This window comes from Panthera pardus, unplaced genomic scaffold (assembly GCF_024362965.1).
Source record: "Panthera pardus isolate Hobbes unplaced genomic scaffold, ASM2436296v1 HiC_scaffold_18, whole genome shotgun sequence".
Lineage (NCBI taxonomy): Eukaryota > Metazoa > Chordata > Mammalia > Carnivora > Felidae > Panthera > Panthera pardus.
The window spans coordinates 855218-878848 of NW_026526743.1; the positions used below are offsets into that span (position 1 = coordinate 855218).

The 23631-nt window shown below is 54.4% G+C and overlaps 3 protein-coding genes across 7 annotated transcripts in view; all 3 read left to right on the forward strand.

The window, feature by feature from the left end:
- The first annotated feature begins 1171 nt into the window (after nt 1–1171).
- On the forward strand, nt 1172–6693 carry APOC4 (apolipoprotein C4). 5 transcript variants are annotated; one of them, XM_019426044.2, is made up of 5 exons: nt 1172–1446; nt 2204–2339; nt 4353–4476; nt 6095–6224; nt 6488–6693. In XM_019426044.2, exons 2-5 carry the CDS (start codon nt 2286–2288, stop codon nt 6651–6653), a joined length of 474 nt encoding a protein of 157 aa, XP_019281589.2. In that variant the 5' UTR covers nt 1172–1446; nt 2204–2285; the 3' UTR covers nt 6654–6693. The 5 variants fall into 5 exon arrangements, with proteins under 5 accessions (XP_019281589.2, XP_019281592.2, XP_053761442.1 ...); XM_019426047.2 differs by lacking the exon at nt 1172–1446 and having other exon boundaries at nt 2234–2339; nt 4289–4480; XM_053905467.1 differs by lacking the exon at nt 1172–1446 and having other exon boundaries at nt 2234–2339; nt 4289–4476.
- A 1590-nt stretch (nt 6694–8283) lies between these two features.
- Nucleotides 8284–9210, forward strand: APOC2 (apolipoprotein C2). The gene is made up of 3 exons (XM_019426048.2): nt 8284–8401; nt 8571–8730; nt 8972–9210. Exons 1-3 carry the CDS (start codon nt 8347–8349, stop codon nt 9060–9062), a joined length of 306 nt encoding a protein of 101 aa, XP_019281593.1. The 5' UTR covers nt 8284–8346; the 3' UTR covers nt 9063–9210.
- A 4445-nt stretch (nt 9211–13655) lies between these two features.
- CLPTM1 (CLPTM1 regulator of GABA type A receptor forward trafficking) overlaps nt 13656–23631 on the forward strand; it is a 31682-nt gene continuing 21706 nt past the window's right edge. The window contains exons 1-2 of the mRNA XM_053905457.1: nt 13656–13785; nt 19799–19911. Of these exons, the coding sequence (XP_053761432.1) occupies nt 13714–13785; nt 19799–19911 (185 nt within the window). The 5' untranslated portion in view covers nt 13656–13713. The remainder of the gene's footprint in view (nt 13786–19798; nt 19912–23631) is intronic.

Below are 23631 nucleotides of genomic sequence, written 5' to 3' on the forward strand. Positions count from 1 at the left end.
TGGATGCACGCGCCTGACATGGGGCTCAAACTCATGAACCATGAGATCATGACCTGGGCCGAAACCAAGAGCCAGACGCTTAACAGACTGAGCCACCCAGGCGCCCTTCATTCATTCTAATTTTAAGATTTTCTTTTTACGTTTTATTTTTTTTCACGAGGGAAGGACCCGGAGCAGGCTCTGTGCTGACAGCAGAGAGCCCGATGCGGGGCTTGAACTCACCAACCGCAAGAACGTGACCTGAGCAGAAACCGGCCGCTCAACTGATTGAGTCACTCAGGCGCCCCTCTTGTTACACTTTGTATTTAGAGCCAATATGTTTGTTCTCAGGTTTACAAACTTAACCTTCAGGACCTCAGAGAGCAAATAGCCCTGATCACACCAAAACAAAAAACAAACAACAAGAACAACAAAAAACACCCAGAGAGCCCCAAGCATGTGTGTAGGAGCATTCACACTCCACACTCCCGGGGGGGGGGGGGGGGGGGGCGGAGGGGGGGGCGGAGGTGGCCCACCCAGCGGGCAGGGCAAGGATGGGGCACTCCAGTGGGCACCTGGCTTGGGGTAGCTAGTCCGGGAGGGCTCCCTGGAGGAGGCGACACAGCACCTGCCACCCAGAAGACAATCCGGAAGTAGTCAGCGAGAACCGGGGAACAGCGTGAGAAGCCGCACAACTTTCGTCCCCATGTATGTTCGCCAGGAGCCACGTGAATGAAAAACTGGGTCCAAAAGCGAATGAGCAGGGCCATTTTGGAGAACAGTTTGGCGGTTCCTCAAAGCGTGCAACAGAGCTCCCGGCGATCCCATTACTGGGCGTCTATCCACCCAGGGGAACCGCACACAGGTTCACGCAAAAACGTACGCGTGGATGGTCACGGCAGTGGTGTTTCCACTGGAACACCCCAAATGCCCATCAACTGAGAAACGGATAAGCAAATCCACATGGCGTGTGTAGATGTGTATCCTTGCGGTGAATATTATTCTGCCAGAAAAAGGAAGGAAGCGCCGTCACACACCACGCAAAAGACCACGTAGTGTATGTTTCCCTTCCCAGGATGCCCGCGATAGGGAAACCCACAGAAACAGAAGGTCCGTCGTCAGTCGTCGCCCCCTGCTGGGCCGGGGGGGGGGGGGTGGGGAGAAGGCAATGGAAGTGACCCTAATGGGCTAATGGGAATGGAAGTTTCCTTTCGGGGTGATGAAAATGTTCTGGAATCGGAGGGCGGTGATGGTTGCACAACTCGGCAAACGTACTAGAAAACATCGAATCGCACCCTTGAAGAGGGCGAGTTTTACGGTTTGCGAATATCCCCCCGTTTTTAAAAATTAACGAAAGGAGAATTTCCCGGACGGAAGGCAGAAAGAAGAGATAACGGAGAGGGGACGTTTCAACCTCTTTTCTGCCCCGGGCTTCCCTGCCAGAACCCGGAGGCACAGAGGAAGGAGGTGAGCACTTAGGAGTGCTGGAAGGGAGGCGGGTTAGGGGATTGAGGAGGGAGGGGATGGGGTCTGGACTGGGGGAGAGTGATTTTGGGGTCTGGGGGTCTCTCGGACACGTTACTGCAGGCTCAGAGGTGCTCTCTGCCCTGTGGGCTCACGGGGCCTGACACTCCCAAACCCGCTCCCTCTTGTGACCTCCGTCTCTGCGCCCATCACCCCACTCCCAGTTGTTATTGAGCTGACTCTGAGGTCCGCCCTGAACGACCTTCAGCCTGTTCCTGTCCCCAGGATGGACAAACATTGCAAACAGCAAACAGCCCACACTGACCTTGGACCTGGGGCAGGGGTCAGAGACCTCCCCCAGACCCACCCTGCTGCCAGCCCTGCTCCAACCACCCTCTTGGCCTCCGGGACTCAGGTGGGGGAGGTGCGTCGGGGCATGTCCTGGCTTGGCTAGATCTGAGAGAGCCGGGTTCAAATGCACCCCTTGCTGTTCGAGGAGCCATTGGTAAGTGGACTCCCCTCCCACGCCCCCAAGCCTCAGTTTCCTCATCTGTAAAATGGGAACGATAAAGGTGCCCACCTCAGAGCTCTGTTGTGTTACATCAACGAGTTAAGGTGCCAAAGCCCTGCTGTGGCCCCTGGTGCCTAGCGTGTGCTCAGAAAAACACAGGCTTAATCAACAGCCACTGACCTTGACCGAGCACCTCTGGTGCCTCTCGTGGTAATTTACATAAACGGTCTCCTCTACTCTCTGGGATAGGTAGTCCATGATTCCCAGTCGTGGATGAAGCAACCGGCCCAGAGAGGTTAAGCAACTCGCACCGGGTCACACAGCAGGGAGGATGAGGAGCAAGGCTCTGAACCCCCACCTCGTGCTTCTTGTAACACAAGACATGGTGAGTTTTTCTTTTTTCCTTTTTTCTCATGGTCAAATACCTCACATACAATTTACCATTTTAGCCATTTTAGGGGTACATTAAGTTGCACCCTCCATCCCTGGAACTTTCTCAACATCCCAAACAGAAATTCAAGGAGGTGGGTGTGTGTGTTTTAATGTTTATTTCTGTATTTATTTTGAGAGAGAGAGCACAAGTCAGGGAGGAGGAGGAGAGAGAGAGAGAGAGAGAGAGAGAGAGAGAGAGAGAGAGAATATCCCCAGCAGGCTCCGCACTGTCAGCAGCACAGAGCCCCAGGTGGGGCTCGAACCCGCGAGCTGTGAGATCACGACCTGAGCGGAACTGGGGAGTCAGACCGAGCCGCCCACGCGCCCGTCCCGGAGGTTTTATTTTGTGATTCTGTTAGTGAGGAACTGCTGGGCACATTCGTTGTGCACCTGCTGCGTGCCAGAGCCCGTTCTGCTGGAAGCTGCTGGGTCAGGACCAAGCTGTACAGTGTCGCCCCTTATCTGTGGGGGATGCACTCCGAGACCCCCAGTGGACACTTGAAACCATAGACAGTGAGTGCCAAGCCCTAGATACACTGATTTTTCCTATCGGGGCACCCCTATGGTGCAGTTTAACTTTTAAAATCAGACAGTAAGAGATGAACAACAACACTAATGATAAAGAAAAACAATTACAGGGGCGCCTGGGTGGCTCAGTCGGTCGAGCGTCGGACTTCGGCTCAGGTCACGATCTCACGGTTCATGGGTTCGAGCCCCCCGTCGGGCTCTGGGCTGACAGCTCAGAGCCTGGAGCCCGCTTCGGGTTCTGTGTCGCCCCCTCTCTCTGCCCCTCCCCTGCTCATGCTCTGTCTCTCTCTGTCTCAAAAATAAATAGAAAAATTAAAAAAAAGAAAGAAAAAGAAAAGAAAAACAAATAATACACCGTAATAAAAGTTATGTGAGCGTGGTCTCTCTCTCCCCCATATCTTATCGTACTGCACTCACCCTTCTTGTGATGATGTGAGAGGATAGGATGTCCACGTGATGAGATGAAGTGATGGCAATGACATAGACACTGTGACACAGTATTAGGTGATTATTGACCTGCTGGCACATTGTCAGGTCATCTGCTTCCAAACCTTAGTTGACCTTGGGTCACTGACACTGTGCATAAAGGTGAGGCGGGGGGTGGGGGGTGGGGGTGGGCTACTGTCTACTTGTTCGGGTTGTGGCCAAGCGGTGGGGGGGGGGGGGGTTGTCAGATTCTCCGCATAAAAATATAGCCTCCCCGGGGGCGCCTGGGTAGCTCAGTCAGTTAAGCAACCAACTCCTGGTTTCGGCTCAGGTCACGATCTTGCAGTTCGTGAGATCGAGCCCCACATCGGGCTTTGTGATGATAGAGCAGAGCCTGTGGGATTCTCTCTCTCTCTCTCTCTCTCTCTCTCCCTCTCTCTGCCACTCCCCTGCATACATGCTCTCTCCCTCTCCCTCTCAAAATAAATAAACCTTAAAAAAATGTTTTAAAAAAAGGACAGGCTCCTGGTTAGATTTGAATTTCAGATAAGTAACAAATAATTTCTAGTATGATTCCCCAATATTGCATGGGACATACTTATATCAAAAGAAAAACTTATTATTTATCTGAATTCACACGGGCTTCCTATATTTTACTCGGCAACCCTGGACCAAAGAATCCAGTCCATGGTCCCCTGGCCAGGCTGTGTGCCCTGAGTTATGGCTGGGCCCTCAGAGAGATAAAGGCTCATTTCCTTCCTTCGTTCCTTCCTTCCTCTCTCCTCCTTCTCTCTCTTCTTTCTTTCTTTCTTTCTATGTCTTCTTTCTTTCTCTCTTTCCTTTCTCTCTTTCTTTCTTCCTTTTGCTCATTTTCTTTCTGCCTAGTATTGGGCCTGAGCCTGACATTGACAACCTCCTACTATGTGCACCTGGAACTTTCTCTCACAGAGCCTCATGCAGCCTTCACACGGACTCTAGGAGGCAGGCGCTTCTTACCATCCCCATTTTACAGATGAAAACAGTGAGGCCCAGAGAAGATCTGGGAATTGCCCAGATCATACGGGGAGAGTGTGTCTGGCCTAGAGCCCAGTGCCCAAGGGTCTTCAATATGAAAGAAGTAATCATAAACAGCCATGGTCCGTGAGCACCTCCGTTGCCGGGCTCCTTGTTAAGACCTCTCCTTGCAGCATTTCATTCCATTAAAGCCCTGCCTGGAGTATGGACGGTGGGCCCATTTTTCAGAGCAGGAAACTGAGGCCAGAAAGAGGGGCCAGCTGGTGAGGTGGAGCCAGGATTTGAACACCAGTCAGCGTCAGAGGCCAAAGAGCCGGCTGTCTTCCCCGGTCAGGCCAAAGTGCTGGGAGGGGAGGAAGGAGGGAGGCCAGCAGGGGCGGGTGAGGCCTCTGCTTGTCACTGTCACCTGGGCCCCTCTCTCTGAAGTCCCTGCCAAGGGGCGTGGGGAGGCACCCAGGGGAGGGCTCTGCTCCGCGTAGTCTCCCCCTCCCCCAGCCTGGAGAGCTGAGCGCAGAGGAACAGAGGAGCAGAGCCCCCAGAAATGTTGGTTCCTGGACGCAGGCCCCAGGCCCTGCCCTCCCTCTGCTTCTGCATTCTGGTCTTGGCCTGTGTCGTGGGTGAGGAAGGAAGGGATGGGCGGGCGCGGGGACCCTGCAGTCGTGCGAGGTGTGAGTGTGACGGTCCGGACGGCACGCAGGTTTGTAGACGCGCGCGCGGGCCTGGAGCTCGCGGGCTTTGTCGTACGCACGCAGATGTGTGTGCGTGTCCGGGCGAACGTGTCCACGGGGGCCGTGCGCGAGGGGTGTCCTTGGGGCTGGTACAAACGACAGTGGGAAATGTGTGTGTGCACGTGTGTCTTTACGGGGTATTTATGCCAAGGATTTGAGCGCGTGGACGCTGTGAGGGTGTCTGTAGGCGCTGGCATGCGAGCGTGCCTCGGCTTTGCACGCGCATTTAAAATGGTAACACTTAACGTAGTGCCTCCAATGTGCAAGGGGCCATTCCTAGTGCCTTATGCGTGTTCGGTGTTAGCGCCAAGTCCTCCCAGGAATCCTGGCCTTATCCCATTCTGCAGAAGGGGAAACTGAGTTTTGAAGATGTGCACCGTTGGCTTGAGCACACTGCTGGGCCCATGGGTGCCTCTGCGCATGCGTGCGCCTGTGCGCCCCGTGTGACGCCTGGGATCTGTAGGTGAGGCTTCGCCCGGGGGGCGTGATCGCCGCGCAGGGAGGTGTGTGCAAGGATGTAAAGTGCCCTCCGAGGCACGACCCCGGCCCCGGGGAGGAACGCACGACGCAGCCCTGCCAACCCCTTCCCTAGGGCTGGAAAGTCCTCTGAGCTCTCCCTCCACTGCATGCGGAGGTGGTTCGGACAGCGTGGCGGGGGGCGGGGGGGGGGGGTCACAGGAGAACCGAGGGGGCAGCAAGATCGGGCAGTAAAGGAGGCCTCGAGAGGGGGACAGGAGTCAAAGAGGTGGGGCTGCAAACCGAGGGGGAAAAGCCACAGGCAGACAGAGGGGTGACAGGAGGGGCCGTGGGCACGGAGGGGGACAAGGAATCGGACGGATGGCTCAAAGGGGGACAAGTGATCAAAGGGACAGAAAAGGTGAAGACCAGGAGTGATGTCAAGGGGTCCCCCTTGGGCCACCGGGAGCGATAGTGACGGCGAGCATGGAGGGGAAGGGAGGAGGAAGGATTCTTGGGTCCCAGCCCACCCATGTTACCCTCCGGTCCCACCTAGCATGCCAGCAAGAAGTGCCTGCAGCAACCCCGAGTTTGCCTCCGGAGGTGGTGGATAGTCCTTGGAGCCTGATGAAGGACAAGGTGAAGACATTGGTGACCAGGACCAGAGAGAAGTGGCGGTGGTTCTGGTGCGTGTGTGCAGCAGGGCTTGGGGGCTGGATTCCTGGGCCTGAGGGAGGAGGGGCTGGGGGCCTGGACTCCTGGGTCTGAGGGGGGGCGAGGCTGAGAGTCTAGACCCCTGGGTCAGCGGGAGAACCCGGGTCAGAGGGGGGAAGAGGGCAGGGCCCGCACTCTTGGGCTCTGAGTGGGGTAAGGCCCGAGGGAGGGGGGATGAAAGGGGCGGAAGTCTTGGGAGTTGCCGGGGTCTCACGGTTTTGTCCCTCCTCTGCAGGGGACCCGAGGCCTTCCAGGGCTTTGTGCAGGCCTACTATGAAGACCACCTGAAGCATCTGAGGCTCCGCACCCAGGCCTGGCTCCGCAGCTCCAGGGACAGCCTCCTGAACAAGGCCCACAGCCTGTGCCCCCAGCTTCTGTGCAGGGACGGAGACAAGAATTAAAGTGTTTACAGCCTCCACAATAAAGAAATGCTTCTCTGTGTCCCTGTCTTAATCCGTCCCCAGCGTGACCACCCCCAGCAGTTAACGAGTAGAGGAAGGGACACCTGGCAAGGGAGGGACAGTGAGGGGGGCCCTGAGGGGAAAGAGTCGGGGGGGATGATCCCTTCCCCCAGCCCTGAGACCCACCACTGTGGGAATGTGGGGGGGCAGGAGACATCGGGCAACTCAGTTTGGGATGGAAGGTGAAGGCTGGAGTGCAGGTGGGGTCAGGAGGTCCCCAGAGACCCCTATGCCTTTGCTTCCTATGTGGGGGAAACCCCAGACCCCTTTTCTGGTCTGAACCCCAAGGACCCCCAACCTCTCCACAGCACCCACCTGGCCCCCTGTATCTCCCGGGAGAGAACCTTGCGGGGGGTGGGGGGGGGCTCCCTCTGGCTTGACCTCGGGGATGATGTCACTGCCCTCTCTGCCCCACCCCACCCCCTCCGCAGTCCTGTTTGCTAGGACTTTGGCCTAGGGGACAAGGTGGGGGTGGTGGCTGTGGAGGGGAGGTGGGTCCCAAGAGCTATAAAGACCTTCTCTGCACGCGTGGAGCCGGTGAGGACAGCCTGCCAGAGTCGGGTAAGAGAGGGCCCGAAATGGAAAAATGGAAAAGGGGAAGGGTCAGCGGGGAGGGGGCCGAGGTGATTAAATCAGAAACCGCAAGAGTCACGACATTCGTTGGATTCCTCTGTTGGGACCACGGAATTTAGAATCCTAGACTGTTTCCCCCTGCTGATGTCCCTCGGGGTCTGACCTCCACCTTATCTCCAAATCGCAAATGACAACAGGGCCTGGGAACCGTGTGCCTCAGAGCCGAGAGCCTCTGTCATAGGGTTGGGGTGAAGATAGATGGAATTTCATGTAGAACAGGGCCCCAGGGCATCCGAAACATACTCATCCAGTGGTGGGTTCTTTTTTTTATTAAAAAAAAAATTGTTTTACATTTTTTTAAATGTTTATTTATTTCGCGAGAAAGAGACAGAGTGTGCAGGGGGGAGGGACGGGGGGCGGGGGGCCGGAACACAGAATCTGAACCAGGCTCCAGGCTCCGAGCTGTCAGCACAGAGCCCGACACGGGGCTCCAACTCAAGATCATGACCTAGGTCGAAGTCGGACGCCCAACGGACGGACAGAGCCACCTAGGCACCCCCAGTGGTGGGTTCTTAACTGAGCCTGGGACCCTGCAGACTGGGTCTCGGCATAAATGTCACCCTCTGCTGAGGCTTTCCCAGGCTCTGTGACACACCCTCCCCCCCTCCAGAGTACTCCCCACCATACGACCCGCCGGTGTATTTTACTCAGTTAATATTGTCGATCGTGTATCTCTCTCACAGTGGCTTCGTAGACAGGCAGGGCTGTTGCTGTGTTCACAGCTGGGCCCCAGAACTGTGCTCGGTACACAGTTGGTGCTTCCTGAGTGAATGAGGGGATGTTAGAATTAAGGTGTTAAGATCAGAAGCAGAATCATAAAATGTTAGACGATGAGCCCCAAGCCAATGCATTAGCACCCGGTACTCAGCTGGGGAGGTGGAGGGGCAGGGAAGCCAGCCTCTCCCCCTGGAGTTTCCGGGGAGGGGGGGGGACCCTAGGACTAGACGTCACCAGGGGCCCTGTCCCACAGCCTCCTCAGTGTTCCAGGTCTTCTGACGCCATGGGCACCCGATGCCTCCTGGTTCTGCTTCTTGTCCTTCTGGTATTGAAATGCGGTGAGTGTGGTCGGCAGGGGGCGGAGGGTGTGTGAGGGGGATGGGATGACCCCCCAAGCATCTTCCCAGCCCAGTTCTCGCCTGGCCCTACCCCTGTCCCCCTCCTTCCCTGCCTCATTCTCCCCTGCTGCTGGTTCCTCAGCTCTCCTAAAACACCCTCCCTCTGCAGAGGTCCAGGGGGATGACATGGCCCGGCAAGATGAAGCCACGGGCCCCACCCTGCTGTCCCAGATGCAGGAATCACTCTACGGCTACTGGGGCTCGGCCAAAGCGGCCGCCCAGGACCTATACGAGAAGACATATCTGACCGCTATGGATGAGAAAATCAGGTATCCACAAGCCACGTCCCCCCCCCCCCCCGGGGAACCAGGAGTCTGGGCCCCGAGCTCTGTCGGAACCCTGGATTCTGAGATCCCAGCCCTGTCTTACCTGGGGATCCAGGAGTTTGGGTTCCAGCCACCATCCCTCACAGGACACATGATTCTGGGCCCCAAGCCTCATCCTCCCTCAGACCTGGGGCCCAAGACCCGGGGCTCCTCCCTGCTCAGAGCCTCTGTCCTTTCTCCCCAGGGACATGTACAGCACAAGCACAGCAGCTGTGAGAATTTACACAGGGATTCTCACTGACCAGATACTTTCTATGCTGACGGGAGACCCATAGCAGCTGGGCCCCGACCGTGGGGGAGGGGAGAGCCCAGACCCCATGACTCCTCGGCTCCCGCGACCTACCCCTCACTTCTTAGCAGCTCTCGGCATCCTGTGCCCAATGCTAGCCTGACTTCTTATAAATAAATTAAAACAAACAAACATTTATTTTCTTCCATGTGGTTGCTTTTCGAAGACCTTAGAGGGCCAAGATAGCAGGACTGATTCAGTCCATCCAATACTTATCGAGTGCCCATTGGACGTATGTAGCCCTAACTCGATCATTGGGGATAAAGAGGTGAATAATAACATTGGATCGTCACAACAACAACATTAGAGACTGTCCTTCACCAAGGTCTGGCTTTCTCACATGTAAAACGACCATGAACATCGCTAACCTGCTGTGGCCTCTGGCAGTCTCTAGGCCCTGGGCTGATGTTTTATTTATTTATTATTTATTTTTTAATGTGTATTTATTTTTGAGAGAGACAGAGACAGAATGCAAGTGGGTTAGGGGCAGAGAGAGAGGGAGACCCAGAATCCAAAGCAGGCTCCAAGCCGTCAGCACAGAGCCCGATGCGGGGCTCGAGCTCACAGAGCTGTGGGATCATGACCTGAGCCGGAGTCAGACGCTCAACCCACTGAGCCACCCAGGCGCCCCTGGGCTGATGTTTTAAGTGTGCATCACAGTGAGGTGTCCCATGGTCCTACGACAGGGGGAGACTGGTGCCCAGACGTCACTGCTGAGCATAGGAAGTCAGCGCCCAGCTTGTCTGGGACCCAAGAGAATGGATCCGTAAAAGCCATGCCCTGTGACAATTCCTACACACTTGTCCCACAAGTATTTATTGAGACCCTGCTAGGCTCAGGAGACACTACAAGGGAAAGACAGAGAGTCCTGCCCTCTGTGGTCTTTCCAAAAGCTATTCATTGGGTCCTGGCCCAATTCCACTCAGCTTGAGTGATGATGGCTTTGTGGTATGTTTTGTTAGCTGCCCTCTCCTTATTAGCAATAAGTGATATCATTTCCTGAGCTCCCGCTCAGGGTCAGGAGCTCTATTCTGTCTTGAAGCCACAAACAGAGAGGCTGGTGGTGAGGAGTAGGGAGGAAGCAGAGGAGGAGGACGACGACCAAAGGAGATGACTTCAAGTAACATTATGTGCAACGAAGAAAAGAAGAAGTGAGGAGATCCGGGCCAGGGAGCAGGCCCCTGGGGTAGGGGAGGGCATCCTGGCTGGGCTGGTCACGGGGGGATGCATCACAGTGCAGTGGTTTGGGGCTGTTGATGCCGGGAAGTGGGGGGCGGGGAGGAGGGTGCTGGCTTGGCCCCCAGGTCCCCGCGGGGCAGTCAGTGGTTGGGAAATGGTGTCTGGGCAGTGGGGGAATTGTAGGCAAAAAGCCCAGGGTGTACAAGAGCAGAGATAGTACAGTCAGAGAGGACAGCGCTGGGGCTCCTGGGCAGAAGGCTGGGGGTCTGGACTTCTGGGTCCTCAGGAAGTAGAGGGTGGTCCGGGGCCCCCAAGTCTCAGGGGTGGGGCTGCTGGCCTCCGAGGATCCAGGGCCTCTGTTTCTCCTAATCTGCTTGGCATTAACCTCCAGCCAGTCTTTCAGTGCTCTTGGGGCAGTTTTCCCAGGTCCTGAGGATGGGCAGCTGTGAGTCTAGTAGAAAACAGGGGCCTTGGGGAGGGATTGTGGGAAATGCCCCCAAGTCCCCAGGGCCTGGGAAGAGCTGAGGCTGCCAAACCCAGGGGGTGATGGGGAGGGGGGACCCTAGAGGAACAATCCCTGCTCTGTCCACTTGTTTCCCACGGACTCAAGCCAAACCAAACGACTGCCCAGGCCAGTTCTGCTTCCAACCAATCCTGGTGCCCTTCCTAGATTCCTCCTTCCTTTCTCAGGCCTCCACCCCAGTCGCACTGCCCTAGGACCCCAGAGTCCAGGCCCCTAGACTCCTCTTGCCTCCCAACGCAGGAGTCTGGGTCCCCAGACTTCTTCTCCCTGGGACTCAGGAGTCTGGACCTCCAGCCCGTTTTCCTCAGGACCCAAACGTTCAGGGCTCCAGCTCTCTTCTCCCTTAGAACCTGAAATCACGGCCTCTGGTTGGTGTTGGGCGCCCCCTAGTGGAGTGCAGAGTGGCCCTGGGCGGTGATTCAATTAGCAGTTAATAGAAATGGAAGAACTTTTCTGGTCATTCAACAGAAATGGGGGAGGGCTTTGCAGGGGTCCTAAGGTCACAGTCTAGCTCACTGACCCTCAAGCTCCGACAGATCGGGACTCTGCAGTTTTTTATTATTATTATTTTTTTTTTTTTTTAACGTTTATTTATTTTTGAGACAGAGAGAGACAGAGCATGAACGGGGGAGGGTCAGAGAGAGAGGGAGACACAGAATCGGAAACAGGCTTCAGGCTCTGAGCGGTCAGCGCAGAGCCGGACGCGGGGCTCGAACTCACGGACCATGAGATCGTGACCTGAGCCGAAGTCGGACGCTTAACCGACTGAACCACCCAGGCGCCCCTGCAGTTTATGAGACAGGAGGGCCGACTGGAGCTTTTATATCTAGAGTTAAAAGCAAAGATGGGGTTACATGAAGCTAGAGAAGATTAAGTTTCAAAGCCCTTCACTTGCCTGGGCTTTCTGTGGTCCTCTATTACAGATTACACACGTAATTTTGCACTGTTATTTATTATTATTAATTAATTAATTAATTTATGTTTTTAGTGTTTATTTATTTTTGGGAGAGAGAGCGAGCACAAGCAGGGAAGGGGCAGGGGGAGGGGTGGACAGAGGCTCCAAGCAGACTCTGTGCTGACAGCAGAGAGCCTGATGTAGGGCTCAAAGCCATGAACCGTCAGATCATGCCCTGAGCTGAAGTTGGATGCTCAACCGACTGAGCCACCCAGGCGCCCCTAATTTTGCACTTTTGAGAAAGAGGCCAGCAAATCTCAGTCTGCCTCATGTCTGGTGGACTTAGTGAGTATGTTCATTTCATCCCTAGACTGCGCCTACAATTTTAGAGAATCGTTCTCACTACCTTTATTATATGGGAAGAGAAGTGGACTGGGCAAGATGTTCTCTAAGGTTCCTTCTTGCCTTTGTGTTGGCTCTCAGATGTGTGTCATCTACCTGCTGCACGAAGACTTTCATCCTTTCACTTAGCAACCATCCCCTGGGGCAGTGCTGGAGGCAGAGCAGTGACCGTGAATGCCCTGGGCTTCCCCGCCCACTCCCACGGCAAGACATACCACACCACCACACCCATCCCTGACAGCGGTAACACAAAATGGGCGGGGGGGGGGGGGGGAGCTGGGGAGTCCTGAGATCTGGAAAGACTAGGAGACTGTGCCGGCACAGCCTGGGGGCCAGGGAGGGTTTCCAAGAGGAGGTGATATTACTACTGAGCTGGGACTAAGAGGAAAGTGAAGGAAGTAAACAATAAAATGAGAAATAAATTATTTGGAGAATCCCAATGCAAAGCCTACTCTCCCTTCCGGGTAATATGTAAGGTTCATAATAACAGTGCACAATATTGATCACTTGCTAAGAGCAGGTGTGTATGTGTGTGGGGGGGGCGGGGTGGGGTGGTGGGAGGTGCTTTACATTAGTGATCTCACTAGGTCTTTCCAAAAACCCGGAGAGGCAAAAGCGGGAGGGAAATGCTTAGTTTATAAAAGAAACTGAGGCCCAAAGAGATAATGTCACTTGTCTGGGATCGTATAGAAGGTCAGTAGCACAACCAGGGTTTAAACACCTCCACTCCATTCATACATAAGGCTTAACAGCCGCTGACAGACTTCTGTCCTTTCCCGTCCTCCATACCATCCTCCCCAGACCAGGGGTCACTCAACCCGTGTCCAGGCTTGGAACTGTACAAACACACATAGCTAAGAAAAAGAATGAAGTTCTAAGAGCCCTTGAAGCCGAGTCCAGAGTTGCGAAATTGCTAGAAAGCAAAGACCACTCCGGAAACGCGCGTGCGGGCTAAACTCGATGGCCCGAAGGGTTGGGAAGGGAACGACAGGGTCCGATTTGAAGCTGTGGTGGCCGTGAGAACCCTGAAATAATAACTTTGAATGCACAGAAAAATTATAACCTAAGGGGACTTGGAGGAAATGGTTCCTTTAGGAAGAGGGGTCTGAAGGCGATGACATTGGCCTAAGGCCCGCCCACTGAGTCTCGGTACCGCGGCCAGGGAGGTTCCTTGAGCACACGAAGGGCGTGTATTGAGCAGAACATTTTGAGGAGTTACGGTGGCCGGGAAAGCTCAAGAAACACGAAAACGGAAACGACTCGAAGAATCGGCCGAGCGAGGAAGGCAGGATGGCCTGCAAGGCTTCATATAAATGGAAGAAGCAGATTAACTCGAGGAAGCAAAGGGAATGGAGCCCGTGGGACACTGATACGCTGGCCGAGAAAGTCCGGGCGTTCCATGCAGGGTGACGGTCTACTAGGTGAAAACAAATGTACGGCAGGGTGGTGGTTGGGGTACGGTGGCCGGGCTGGTTCTTTCTTAGCCGGAAGCGGCTCTTCTGAGAGGCGTGGCTTGAGCTGTCTTGCCGGATACGGTAGCTGGCGGGCCCGGCGAAGTGTGAAATCTCGCGCGATCGCGCTGGCGCCGTCGGGGACGGGGCGGGGCTGGCGGCGGGGGCGGGGACCCGGAGCGGGAAGATGGCGGCGGCGCAGGAGGCGGACGGGGCCGGCAGCGCCGTGGTTGCGGCCGGGGGAGGCGGCTCCGGTCAGGTACGGAGGCCGAGAGGGGCCTGAGGGGTTCTTCCCCACCCGGGGGGCCTCCCACGGGGCGTGTCTTGCCCCTTTTCGCGGAATCCCGTGCACTGGGGGCTCCTTGCCCAGAGGGACCTTGAGTACCGGGCCCAGGCGGGCCGGGCAGTCCTGGAGGCCGGACGGTGCGGGGAGCGGGGCCCTGTTGCACGCCGGGTCCCCTGCACGCTCGCGCTGGGCGGCCACCAGGCTCATGGCTCGAGCCGGGAGACAGTGGCGCGGAGGGGCGCAGACTTCTACCCAGGCGCCCTGGTTCTCGACTCTGCGATTCAGGCTCTAAGACCGTTCTTGAAGTGGACTGGCATTCAGAGTCTCTCTCGCAGTGCCTGAGATGTGGGCAATCATTGATTGATTGGGAGTTTTCTAGCTCTGGGGAAGTCAGGTAGTCATCGTGGGTGAGGGCACGGGCGGTGGAGACCGACAGACCCACTTTACAGACGGGAATCCAAGGAAGAGCGAGACTAAGGCTCTTGTAGAAGGTCACCCAGGTTGGGTTTGGGATCCATTCCGTGTAGCAGTCCAGACATTGCTGACCCAGGGTGGTCAGGACTGGGAAGGGTGTTTATGCTTTGAGCATAAACTAATCCAAGGGGGTGGGTGGTGTTAGCCCAGGTGGTGGTGACTTCTGACCCATTACTGTTTCAACTAAACTGGAGCTGCAGAACATACTTGTTCAGGCAGCCACCCTTCAGGCATTTAGGGAATGGATGGAGTGACAGCAAGGTGCTGTCGACCCACCCACTGGGATGTCACTGACATGTGGGAGGCAGCACCGGGGAGAGGAGGTGCAGGTTGAGAGGGAAGAATGAAGTTGACTTTCTATGTGACCTTGGACAAGTTCCTTGCCTTCTTTGGGCCTTTATTTCTCCAGTGATAAGTGCAGGGGTTGCACAGGATGGCCGGCCATGTGATGGGTCACAAAGATGGTTCCAGCCATGCCCCTGCCATCAGTGGAGTGGGAGAGAAGATTGACATGTAAAGAATTATAGTCCTGAATGACTAGGGTGGTGACAAAAGTCTGTGCCAGGGACTGAGGGAGCCCAGAGGAAGAGCAAATAATATCACCTGGGGAGGCCACCCAGATGAGATTTGGTGACTGAGCCCCACATACCTGGCTCAGCATCTGCAACCAGGGCCTGGCCTGGGGGCGGCCTCAGAAAATATTTGTTGAGTTAACTCTAGAACGAAGACAGAGTCCCTGTCCTCAGGGACTTCCCAGTCTTGCTGAAAGATCTTTTCCCCCTCTGAGTTTCTGCTGGTTACTGGATCGGGGGTGGTCAGAGAGACCAGGGCTCAGGTTCCCTTGATTGCCAGGCTTCCAGGGACCCCCTGATTTTTCTTTTGTCTCACCTCTGCTTAAAACCTTTCAAGACTTCTTCCTTTGCCTTCAAGGTAAAGTGCAAATTCTTTAGTAGATCACGGCCTTGCGTGGTCTGAATTTTCTTCAGGCTAGATAGATTAGTATTTCCCAGGCTCAGCACTATTGACATTTTGGGTCGGTTAATTCTGTGCTGTGAGGGGCTGTCCCGCACATTGTGGGGTGTTCAGGAGCATCTCCGGCCTCTACACACTAGATGTCAGTAACACACGTACCTCTCCCCAGTCGTGGCCGTCAAAAATGTCCCAGATGTTGCTAAGTATCCCCACCCGGGGGGCAAAATCACCCCTGCTTGAGAACCACTGAGTGGATGGAGCATCAGCCACTGTAAAGGTCTTTTATTTCCAGGAGTGTGCCTTGTTCTTTCCTTGTGGCCTTCTCACGTACTTCTCCCCTCTTTACCAGATCGATCCCTACTAGTTCTGTACATCACAGATGTTCCCTCCCCTAGGAAGCCCTCTCTGACTCTCTCAGACTGGGTCAGGGCTCCCACAGCCCCCTGGGCTCGCCTGTCCCAGCCCTGCCCACTCTAGGTTGTACTGTCTGCCTGTCTCTTCCCCTGGACTGGGAGGCCTTGGAGGGCAGAACCAGGACTGTTTGGGTCAACACTATATCCCCTGCACCGCCCAGCTTGGGACCCGGCACAGAGCAGGTGCTCAGTGTTTGTGGAATGAACAGGTCTTGAGTCAGAGGCTGGGCCGAGATGGAGTTCCCACGGTGGACCAAGGCAGTCGGTGAAGATGTGCTTGAAAGCCGGTCTTCATACTCCAGCCCAGGCTGATGGTCTCAGCTGCTTCTGGGCCCCTAAGCCAGTGTTTCTGGGGATTGTGTGAGATTGGATGTGTGGGTCCCAGAGGAGGAACTGTGTCTTAGTCACTACTGTGTGCAGGGACATCACACCCTCCCCAGCCTGTGGGGCCTAGCACTGAGGGGGCGGACCCTTGGCCGTGTCATGCTCCTGCCAGCCAGAGGCCCAAACACGGCCCAGAGCCCTGCCCTTCATTCCTTCAGCTAATGTATACTGAGTCCCCACTACTTGCCAGGCTCCAGGCTCCAGGCTCATGCTGGGGATACAGCTGTGAACAGAACAGAGTCCCTGCCCTTTTGGAGCTCATGTTCTGTCTAAGGGTCCGGGGGGTGGGGGTGAAAGAATGGACAGGAGTACAATGAATATAGCAGGTCAGGTGGTGATAAGTCCCATGGACAGAGTAAAGCTGGAGAAGGAGATAAGAAGTGAGGGGTGAGTAAGAGGGTTGCAATTTATTTATTTTAATAATTTTTTTTTTAACATTTATTTATTTTTGAGACAGAGAGACAGAGCATGAGCAGGGGAGGGGCAGAGAGAGACACAGAATCTGAAACGGGCTCCAGGCTCTGAGCTGTCAGCACAGAGCCCGACGCGGGGCTCGAACTCACGAACCGTGAGATCATGACCTGAGCCGAAGTCAGATGCTTAACCGACTGAGCCATCCAGGCGCCCCTGAGGGTTGCAATTTAAACAAGGTAGTCTGGGAAGGCCTCTCTGAGGAGGTGACATTTGAACAAAGACTTGAAGAAGACGAGGGAGGGAGGCATGCAGATACAGGGTCAGCAGGAAGCCTCTCGGGTAAAGGGAACTGCCAGTGCAAAGGCCCTGAGGTGGGAGGTGCCTGGTCCTACTAAGGAACAGCGAGGAGGCCTTGTGGCTGGACCCAATGAATAAGAGTAGAGAGGCATGGAAGGGGCCAGATCAGGCCAGGGCTTAGGGATCAACATGAAGACTTCGCCTTTACTCCCAGGGAAGTGGGAGCCACAGGGAAGTTGCCTTTCTTTTGAGCTACAACAGATACAACAACATTCACCTGTTGTCAGTATGGAGTTCAGTGGCTTTTAGTCCAGTTTGGCAATTGTGCGGCACCCCCATCGCCACCGTCCTGTCTGCATCCAGTCAGAACATTCCGGTTTCCTCTTGCAGCCACTCTCTGCCGCCAGTTGGGCTCCTTTTTATTGCTGAGTAGCATTCCATTGTGTGTATGGATACACCAGGTTCATTCATCAAGGTGGAGGGGCCTTTGGGTTGTTTTTGGCTGTTATAAATAACGCCCCTGTGAACATTTGCACATAAGCTTTCCCGTGTGTGTGTGTGTGTGTGTGTGTGTGTGTGTGTGTGTGTGTGTTTGTGTGTGTTCTCCTTTCTCTTGGGTAGAGACCGAGGAGTGGGGCTGCTGGTTTGTATGGCAGGTGCACATTCACTTATTAATGCTCTTTAATTAATGCTGCATCTTTCAAAGCCGCAACCCCATCTCCCCACCGGCCCAGTTTCCTCCACACCCTCGTCAACACTTGTGATTGTCCGTCCTTTTGACTGTGGCCAGCATAGTGAAGTGGCATCTCACTGCACTTCTCTGCCTTTCTGTGGGAGGGTTTCCAGCCAGCTTGTCCACCCGTGCGGGTAAGAGAACAGACCTGGGAGTCAGCCAGACATGGGTTCAAATCCTGGCCTGGCCCTCACCTTCTGTCTCTTGACCCTGAGAATCAGCGCACAGCTGCTGGAAGCACTTACTTGGCCCCCAGCGCTCCCGGGAGCAAGGCCGAGCCTGAATAAGGGGACCCCGTGCCTGTCTCTGACCTTGCCTGCCCCCAGCCAACCCCTTCCGTGAAGCTGTCCTCCCAGCATGCCCTTCACCCAAATGTCAACAACAGCTCCTCAGGCAGGCTCCTGACCACCTAATCCAGAGTGGGTCCCCTTCCCCACCCCAGTAGGCATCATGTGTCCCTGCTTGTTTCCTCCAGAGCACTTTTGTTTCCTGTTTACCAGCTTGAACGGTCCTGTTGGCTGTTCCGTGGGTGTGTTTTGTTCTAGACCCTGAGCTCCGTGAGGGCAGGGCCCAGAGCTGCGTGGCCACTGCCTAGTACTGAGCCTGGTGCACAGTAGATGCTCAGGAAGTCCATTTTTCACACATGAAGGAAATCTTTTCTGTCTGAAACATACCAGTATTTTCACAACCTGGCCTCTGGGTCAGAGAGGGGAAGTGACGTGCCCAAGATCTCACAGTCAGGAACTGTGGGGCCCTAGAGCCCCTACCTGGTACCACGGTACTGTCCTGCATGTTGGTAGATACAGGGAGGAACTCCTGCCGAAGGGGACAGGGGGTGATGAATGACAGAGAGGGGTGGGCTCGGGGCTGTGGTGGGGGGAGGCCTGGGTGATGCGGGCAAGCCCTTCAGGGAACACATGTTGATTCCACAGGTGTTTGTTGAGCCCCTGCTCTGTGCTGGGCAGTGCTCCTGCCTCACGGTGACCATGACAGTCCTGGTCCTGCCTCTTGAAGGCTGAGCGGTGAGGGGACAGAGCTGGGAGGAGGAAGAGGACAGGATCCGGGAGCCAGCAGGTGCAAGGAGAGGGGTGGGAAGACATCCCCGCCTCGGGCCCTTCCTGACATGACATTCTCTGCTTCTGAGCTTCTGTTTCTGAGTGAAGGTTGCTCTAGGAAGCCCTGCCTGACACCCCCTTGTCACCCTGCTGCCCTTTCCCTTCCTGAGCCGCCCAGACAAGTGGATTCGCCTGCCCGAGCCTCCCTCTGCCCGGCTGCTGAATGGAAACATTCCTAGTCGTGGCCTCACGGGGTAGTGTGTACCAGTGGCTCACAGTGGCGTGGCTCACACTCTGGCTGTGTTTCTCTGTGTCTGTCTCCTGCTGGCTAAGGAGCCCCTGGAGGGACAAGGCCCCGCACAGGGCCGGCCACCGAGGAGGCCTTCGGAACTGTTTGCCCAGGGTAGACCCTTTTAGATAAACCCAAGCCTTATGGGATCTGGCACTTGTCACCATGCTGCATTGTCCCCCCAGCCTGCATTGTCCCTTGCATCCTGGGCTCTGGCTTCAGGGAGCAGTGGACAGTCCTCAGAGTCAGATGGTATCTCTCCCCTTCATTTCTGTACCGGCTGCTTCCCTCACTGTCTCCTCTGCATTATCCCTTTGTTATGTTTTAAGTCTTAGCTCCAGTGTTCCTTCTTCCAGGAAGCCCTCCCTGACCTCTAGGCTGGACCAGATGCCCCCTCTATCATCCTACATCCCAGCCCTGTCTGCTCTGGATCATCCCTATCTGGGGACTCTTTAGCTCCCCCCACTGGACTGTGATTCCCCAGGAGGGCAGTACAGGGCCGTCTCCGTCACCTCGGTGTCACCAGCATGGAGTAGGTTTTGGGGAAGCGTTTTTGTCTTGAAGGAGCAAGATATACCACCCTTCCTGGGTGACTGTATTCATCCGTTCTCCAGTTCTTTAAATGTTTTTTTCTTAATGTTTATTTATTTTTGAGAGAGAGAGAGACAGAGAGCGAGAAAAGGGAGAGAGAAAGAGGGAGGCGCGGAATCCGAAGCAGGCTCCAGGCTCCGAGCTGTCAACACAGAGCCAGATGCGGGGGCTCAAACTCACAAACCGTGAGATCATGGCCCGAGCCGAAGTCGGACGCTCAACTGACTGAGCCCCCCGGGCGCCCCGAAATGTTCTCCAGTTTTTGATCAGGCACCACTCTGTGCTCAGCCCCGTGCCGGGCCTTGGCGCGCAGGGGTGCCTCAGGCGACACCCTCCCTCCTCACCTGGTCTCCGTTTCCTGCAGGTGGCCAGCAACGGCAGCATCGGGAGGGACCCGCGGGCGGAGACCCAGCCCCGGAACCCAGCACCCCAGCCAGCGCCCAACGCCTGGCAAGTCATCAAAGGGGTGCTGTTCAGGTGAGCAGGTGGGGCTGCTTCTGGTCATCGAAAAAAGTTCACATAAAACATAAGAAAGGAAAAAGCCACCGGGCATAACCATCGGTGGTGACTAGGGTTTTCTTTTACTGTGGTAAAATATGCTGTTGTTGTTATAAGTAGTCTCCATACCCCATGTGGGGCTCGAACTTACAACCCCGAGATCAAGAGCCACATGTTCTCCTGACTGAGCCCACCAGGCACGCCTATATGTCTTTTTTGAGATTTTATTTTATTTGCTTTAAATGTTTATTTATTTTTGGGAGAGAGAGAGAGAGAGAGAGAGCAGGGGAGGGGCAGAGAGAGAGGGAGGCAGACAATGCCAAGCAGGGTCCGTGCTGTCAGCGCAGAGCCCGGTGCAGGGCTCGAACCCACGATCCGTGAGATCATGACCTGAGCCGAAATCAAGAGTTGGCCACTCAACCAACTGAGCCACCCCACGCCCCTTTTAAGATTTTTTTTTTTTTTTAATTATTCTTTTAAATGTTTTATTTATTTTTGAGAGAGACAGAGACAGAATGCGAGTAGGTTACGGGCAGAGAGAGAGGGAGACACAGAATCCGAAACGGGCTCTAGGCTGCGAGCTATTAGCACAGAGCCCGACGCAGGGCTCGCACTCACGAGCTGTGAGATCATGACCTGAGCCAAAGTCGGACGCCTAACCGACTGAGCCACCCAGGCGCCCCTAAGATTTTATTTGTAAAGATATTTTTTTTTTAAACGTTTATTTATTTTTGATAGAGCACAAGTGGGAGAGGAGCAGAGAGAGAAGGAGACACAGAATCCGAAGCAGGCTCCAGGCTCCAAGCTGTCAGCACAGAGCCCGACACGGGGCTCGAACCCACAAGCTACGAGATCATGACCTGAGCCGAAGTCGGACTCTTAACCGACTGAGCCACCCAGGCGCCCCAAGATTTTATTTTTAAATAATCACTAGACCCAGCGCAGGGCTTGAACTCACAACTCTGAGATCAAGAGTTGCACACTCCACCAACTGAGCCAGCCAGGCTCCCCTAAATATACTATGTTAAATTGCTAGGGCTGCTGTAACAGATCGCTCAGACTGGGGGCTGTAAACAACAGAAATGTATTTTCTCACAGTTCTGGAGGCTACAGGTCTGAGATCAAGGTGTCACCACGATAGAGGTTTCTTCCAAGGTCTTTCCCTGGCTTGTAGATGGCCATGTTCTGTGTGCCTACAGGGTCTTTGCACTGTGTGTGTCTGTGTCCTAATCCCCTCCTCTTATAAGGACACTGGTCATATCGGATTGGGGTCCGCCCAGTGGCATCACTTAGCTTCAGCCACCTCTTTAAAGGCTGGATCTCCCAGTACACTCACTGGGGGTGACTGTACTCGGGGTTAGAACTTCAACTTATGAATTTTAGGGTGGGGGGGCGTAGTTTAGCCACAACATGTACATTACTACATAAAATATGCCAGTGCACAGTTGTAACAGTCACTCCCATGCATGTCCGGAACTTCATCTCCCCAGAGAGAAACTCTGTATCCATCAAGCACTAACAACCCCAGTCAGCACAAACCCCCGCTGTAACAACCCCTGGCGCCCATCATTGTATACGTTCCATCTCTCTGAACTCGACTGTTACACTTACCACGTTTAAGTGGAGTCATACAGGCTGTCCTTTTGTGCCTGGCTGGTGGTGGTCTTTTTATGTGTGCCTTCATGTGGCCGATTCCTGGGTAGTGGGAGCACAGGGCTTGCCTTCTGGAAACCTGGCCTGTGACCAAGGCCCTGGGGAGAAGCTGAGTGGGGTCAGGGAGATCTATCTGAGGCTGAGTTCTATGACTGCCCACCTAGACCTGGTGACAGTCTCCCTTCTCTGATCTGGGCCCTTTTTGCCCATTTGCAAAACAGACATTTCTTTTTCTTTCCAGAGAGGTATTTCAGCAAAATGTTCAAGAGACAGGCCATGCATTTAGGCAGGCACTTTCTCTCCTTATCAACTATAAGAAATTCCGTGGCAAAGTTGTTTATTTAATTTGTTATTAGGTTTAAAAAAATTTTTTTTAATGTTTCTATTTATTTTTGAGAGAGAGAGACAGAGTGTGAGTGGGGGAGGGGCAGAAAGAGAGAGACAGAGACAGAGAGAGAGACAGAATTTGAAGCAGGCTCCAGGCTCTGAGCTGTCAGCACAGAGCCTGATGCGGGGCTTGAACTCACAGACCGCGAGATCATGACCTGAGCCGAAGTCAGATGCTCAACCAACTGAGCCACCCAGGAGCCCCTAATGTTTATTTATTTTTGAGAGAGAGAGCAAGCATGGGGGAGGGGCAAAGAGAGAGGGAGGTACAGAATCCAAAGCAGGCTCCAGGCTCTGAGCTGTCGGCACAGAGCCCCACGTGGGGCTCAAACTCGTGAACCGCGAGATCACGACCTGAGCCGAAGTTGGATGCTCAACCGACTGAGCCACCGAGGTGCCCCTGTTAATAAGGTTTTATTTAAATTTGGGTATAGGTAACATACATGTAATATTGTCTTTGGGTGTACGATACAGTGATTCCAGACTTAATACATCCACCGCAGCTCATCGCATCAAATGCACTCCTTAATCCTCATCACCTGTTTCCCCCTTCCCCCACCCACTTCCCCATCAGTTTGTTCTCTAGAGTTAAGACTCTCTTTCTTGGTTTATCTCTCTGTCTCTTTTTTTTTTCCTTCTTACTCATTTATTTTGTTTATTTTTTTATCATTTATTTATTTTTGAGACAGAGAGACACAGCATGAACGGGGGGAGGATCAGAGAGAGAGGGAGACATAGAATCCGAAGCAGGCTCCAGGCCCTGGGCTGTCAGCCCAGAGCCCAACGCGGGGCTCGAACTCACGGACTGTGAGATCATGACCTGAGCCAAAGTCGGACGCTTAACCGACTGAGCCACCCAGGCGCCCCTTATTTTGTTTCTTAAATTCCACATATGAGTGAAATCTTATGGTATTTGCCCTTCTCTGACTTACTTTGCTTAGTATGATAACCTATAGCTCCATGTCACTGCAAACGGCCAGATTTCGTTCTTTTTTATGTCTGGATAAGAATCTGTTTACGTGTGTGTGTGTGTGTGTGTGTGTGTGTATCTCATCTTTATCCACTTACCTGTTAATGGACACATGGGCTGCTTCCCTAATTTGGCTAGTATAAACAATGCTGCTATGACATCGGGGTGCATGTATCCCCTTGAATTAACGTATTTGTATCTTGGGGGTATATACTCACTAGTGCAGTTCCTGGATCGTCGGGCAGTTCGTACTGTTTTCCACAGTGGCTGCACCAGTTTGCGTTCTCACCAGCAGCGCGCGAGGGTTCCTTTCGCCACATCCTTGCGTAGCAGAGTTGTTTAAAACAGTCCTCCCCTTGGCCAGTACGTCCTTATGGGGCTGTGGCCTGCCGCAAGGGAGCCTGGGAAATGTGATCTTTCTTCTGGGAAACCGAGCGCCCCGCGGAAAGCTGGGGGTTCTGTTCCTGGGGGGCGAAGGTGGTGGGGGTGGGTCAGCTGCTTGTCTCCTCCATGCCGTCGTCCTCGTTTTCCCCTCGAAACTCATTAGTAATACACGCTTCCTGTAGAAAGCAAATTCAAACGGTACAGATGCACAGAGAGAGGGAAGTCACACAGAAGTGTGTTAGGATTGGTGGCCGTCCTATAAACGCACACCCGCGGTTTGCCTGAGGTGACGCTATGTGAAGATG

Bases quoted from the DNA above. Each gene is read 5' to 3' on its own strand.
- APOC2 (XM_019426048.2), top strand. From the start codon at position 8,347: ATGGGCACCCGATGCCTCCTGGTTCTGCTTCTTGTCCTTCTGGTATTG. The intron at 8,402-8,570 runs GTGAGTGTGGTC...CTCCCTCTGCAG, and splicing joins CCTTCTGGTATTGAAATGCG to AGGTCCAGGGGGATGACATG. The intron at 8,731-8,971 runs GTATCCACAAGC...CTTTCTCCCCAG, and splicing joins GCTATGGATGAGAAAATCAG to GGACATGTACAGCACAAGCA.
- APOC4 (XM_019426044.2), top strand. From the start codon at position 2,286: ATGAGGAGCAAGGCTCTGAACCCCCACCTCGTGCTTCTTGTAACACAA. The intron at 2,340-4,352 runs GTGAGTTTTTCT...CCCATTTTACAG, and splicing joins TTCTTGTAACACAAGACATG to ATGAAAACAGTGAGGCCCAG. The intron at 6,225-6,487 runs GTGCGTGTGTGC...CCTCCTCTGCAG, and splicing joins GAGAAGTGGCGGTGGTTCTG to GGGACCCGAGGCCTTCCAGG.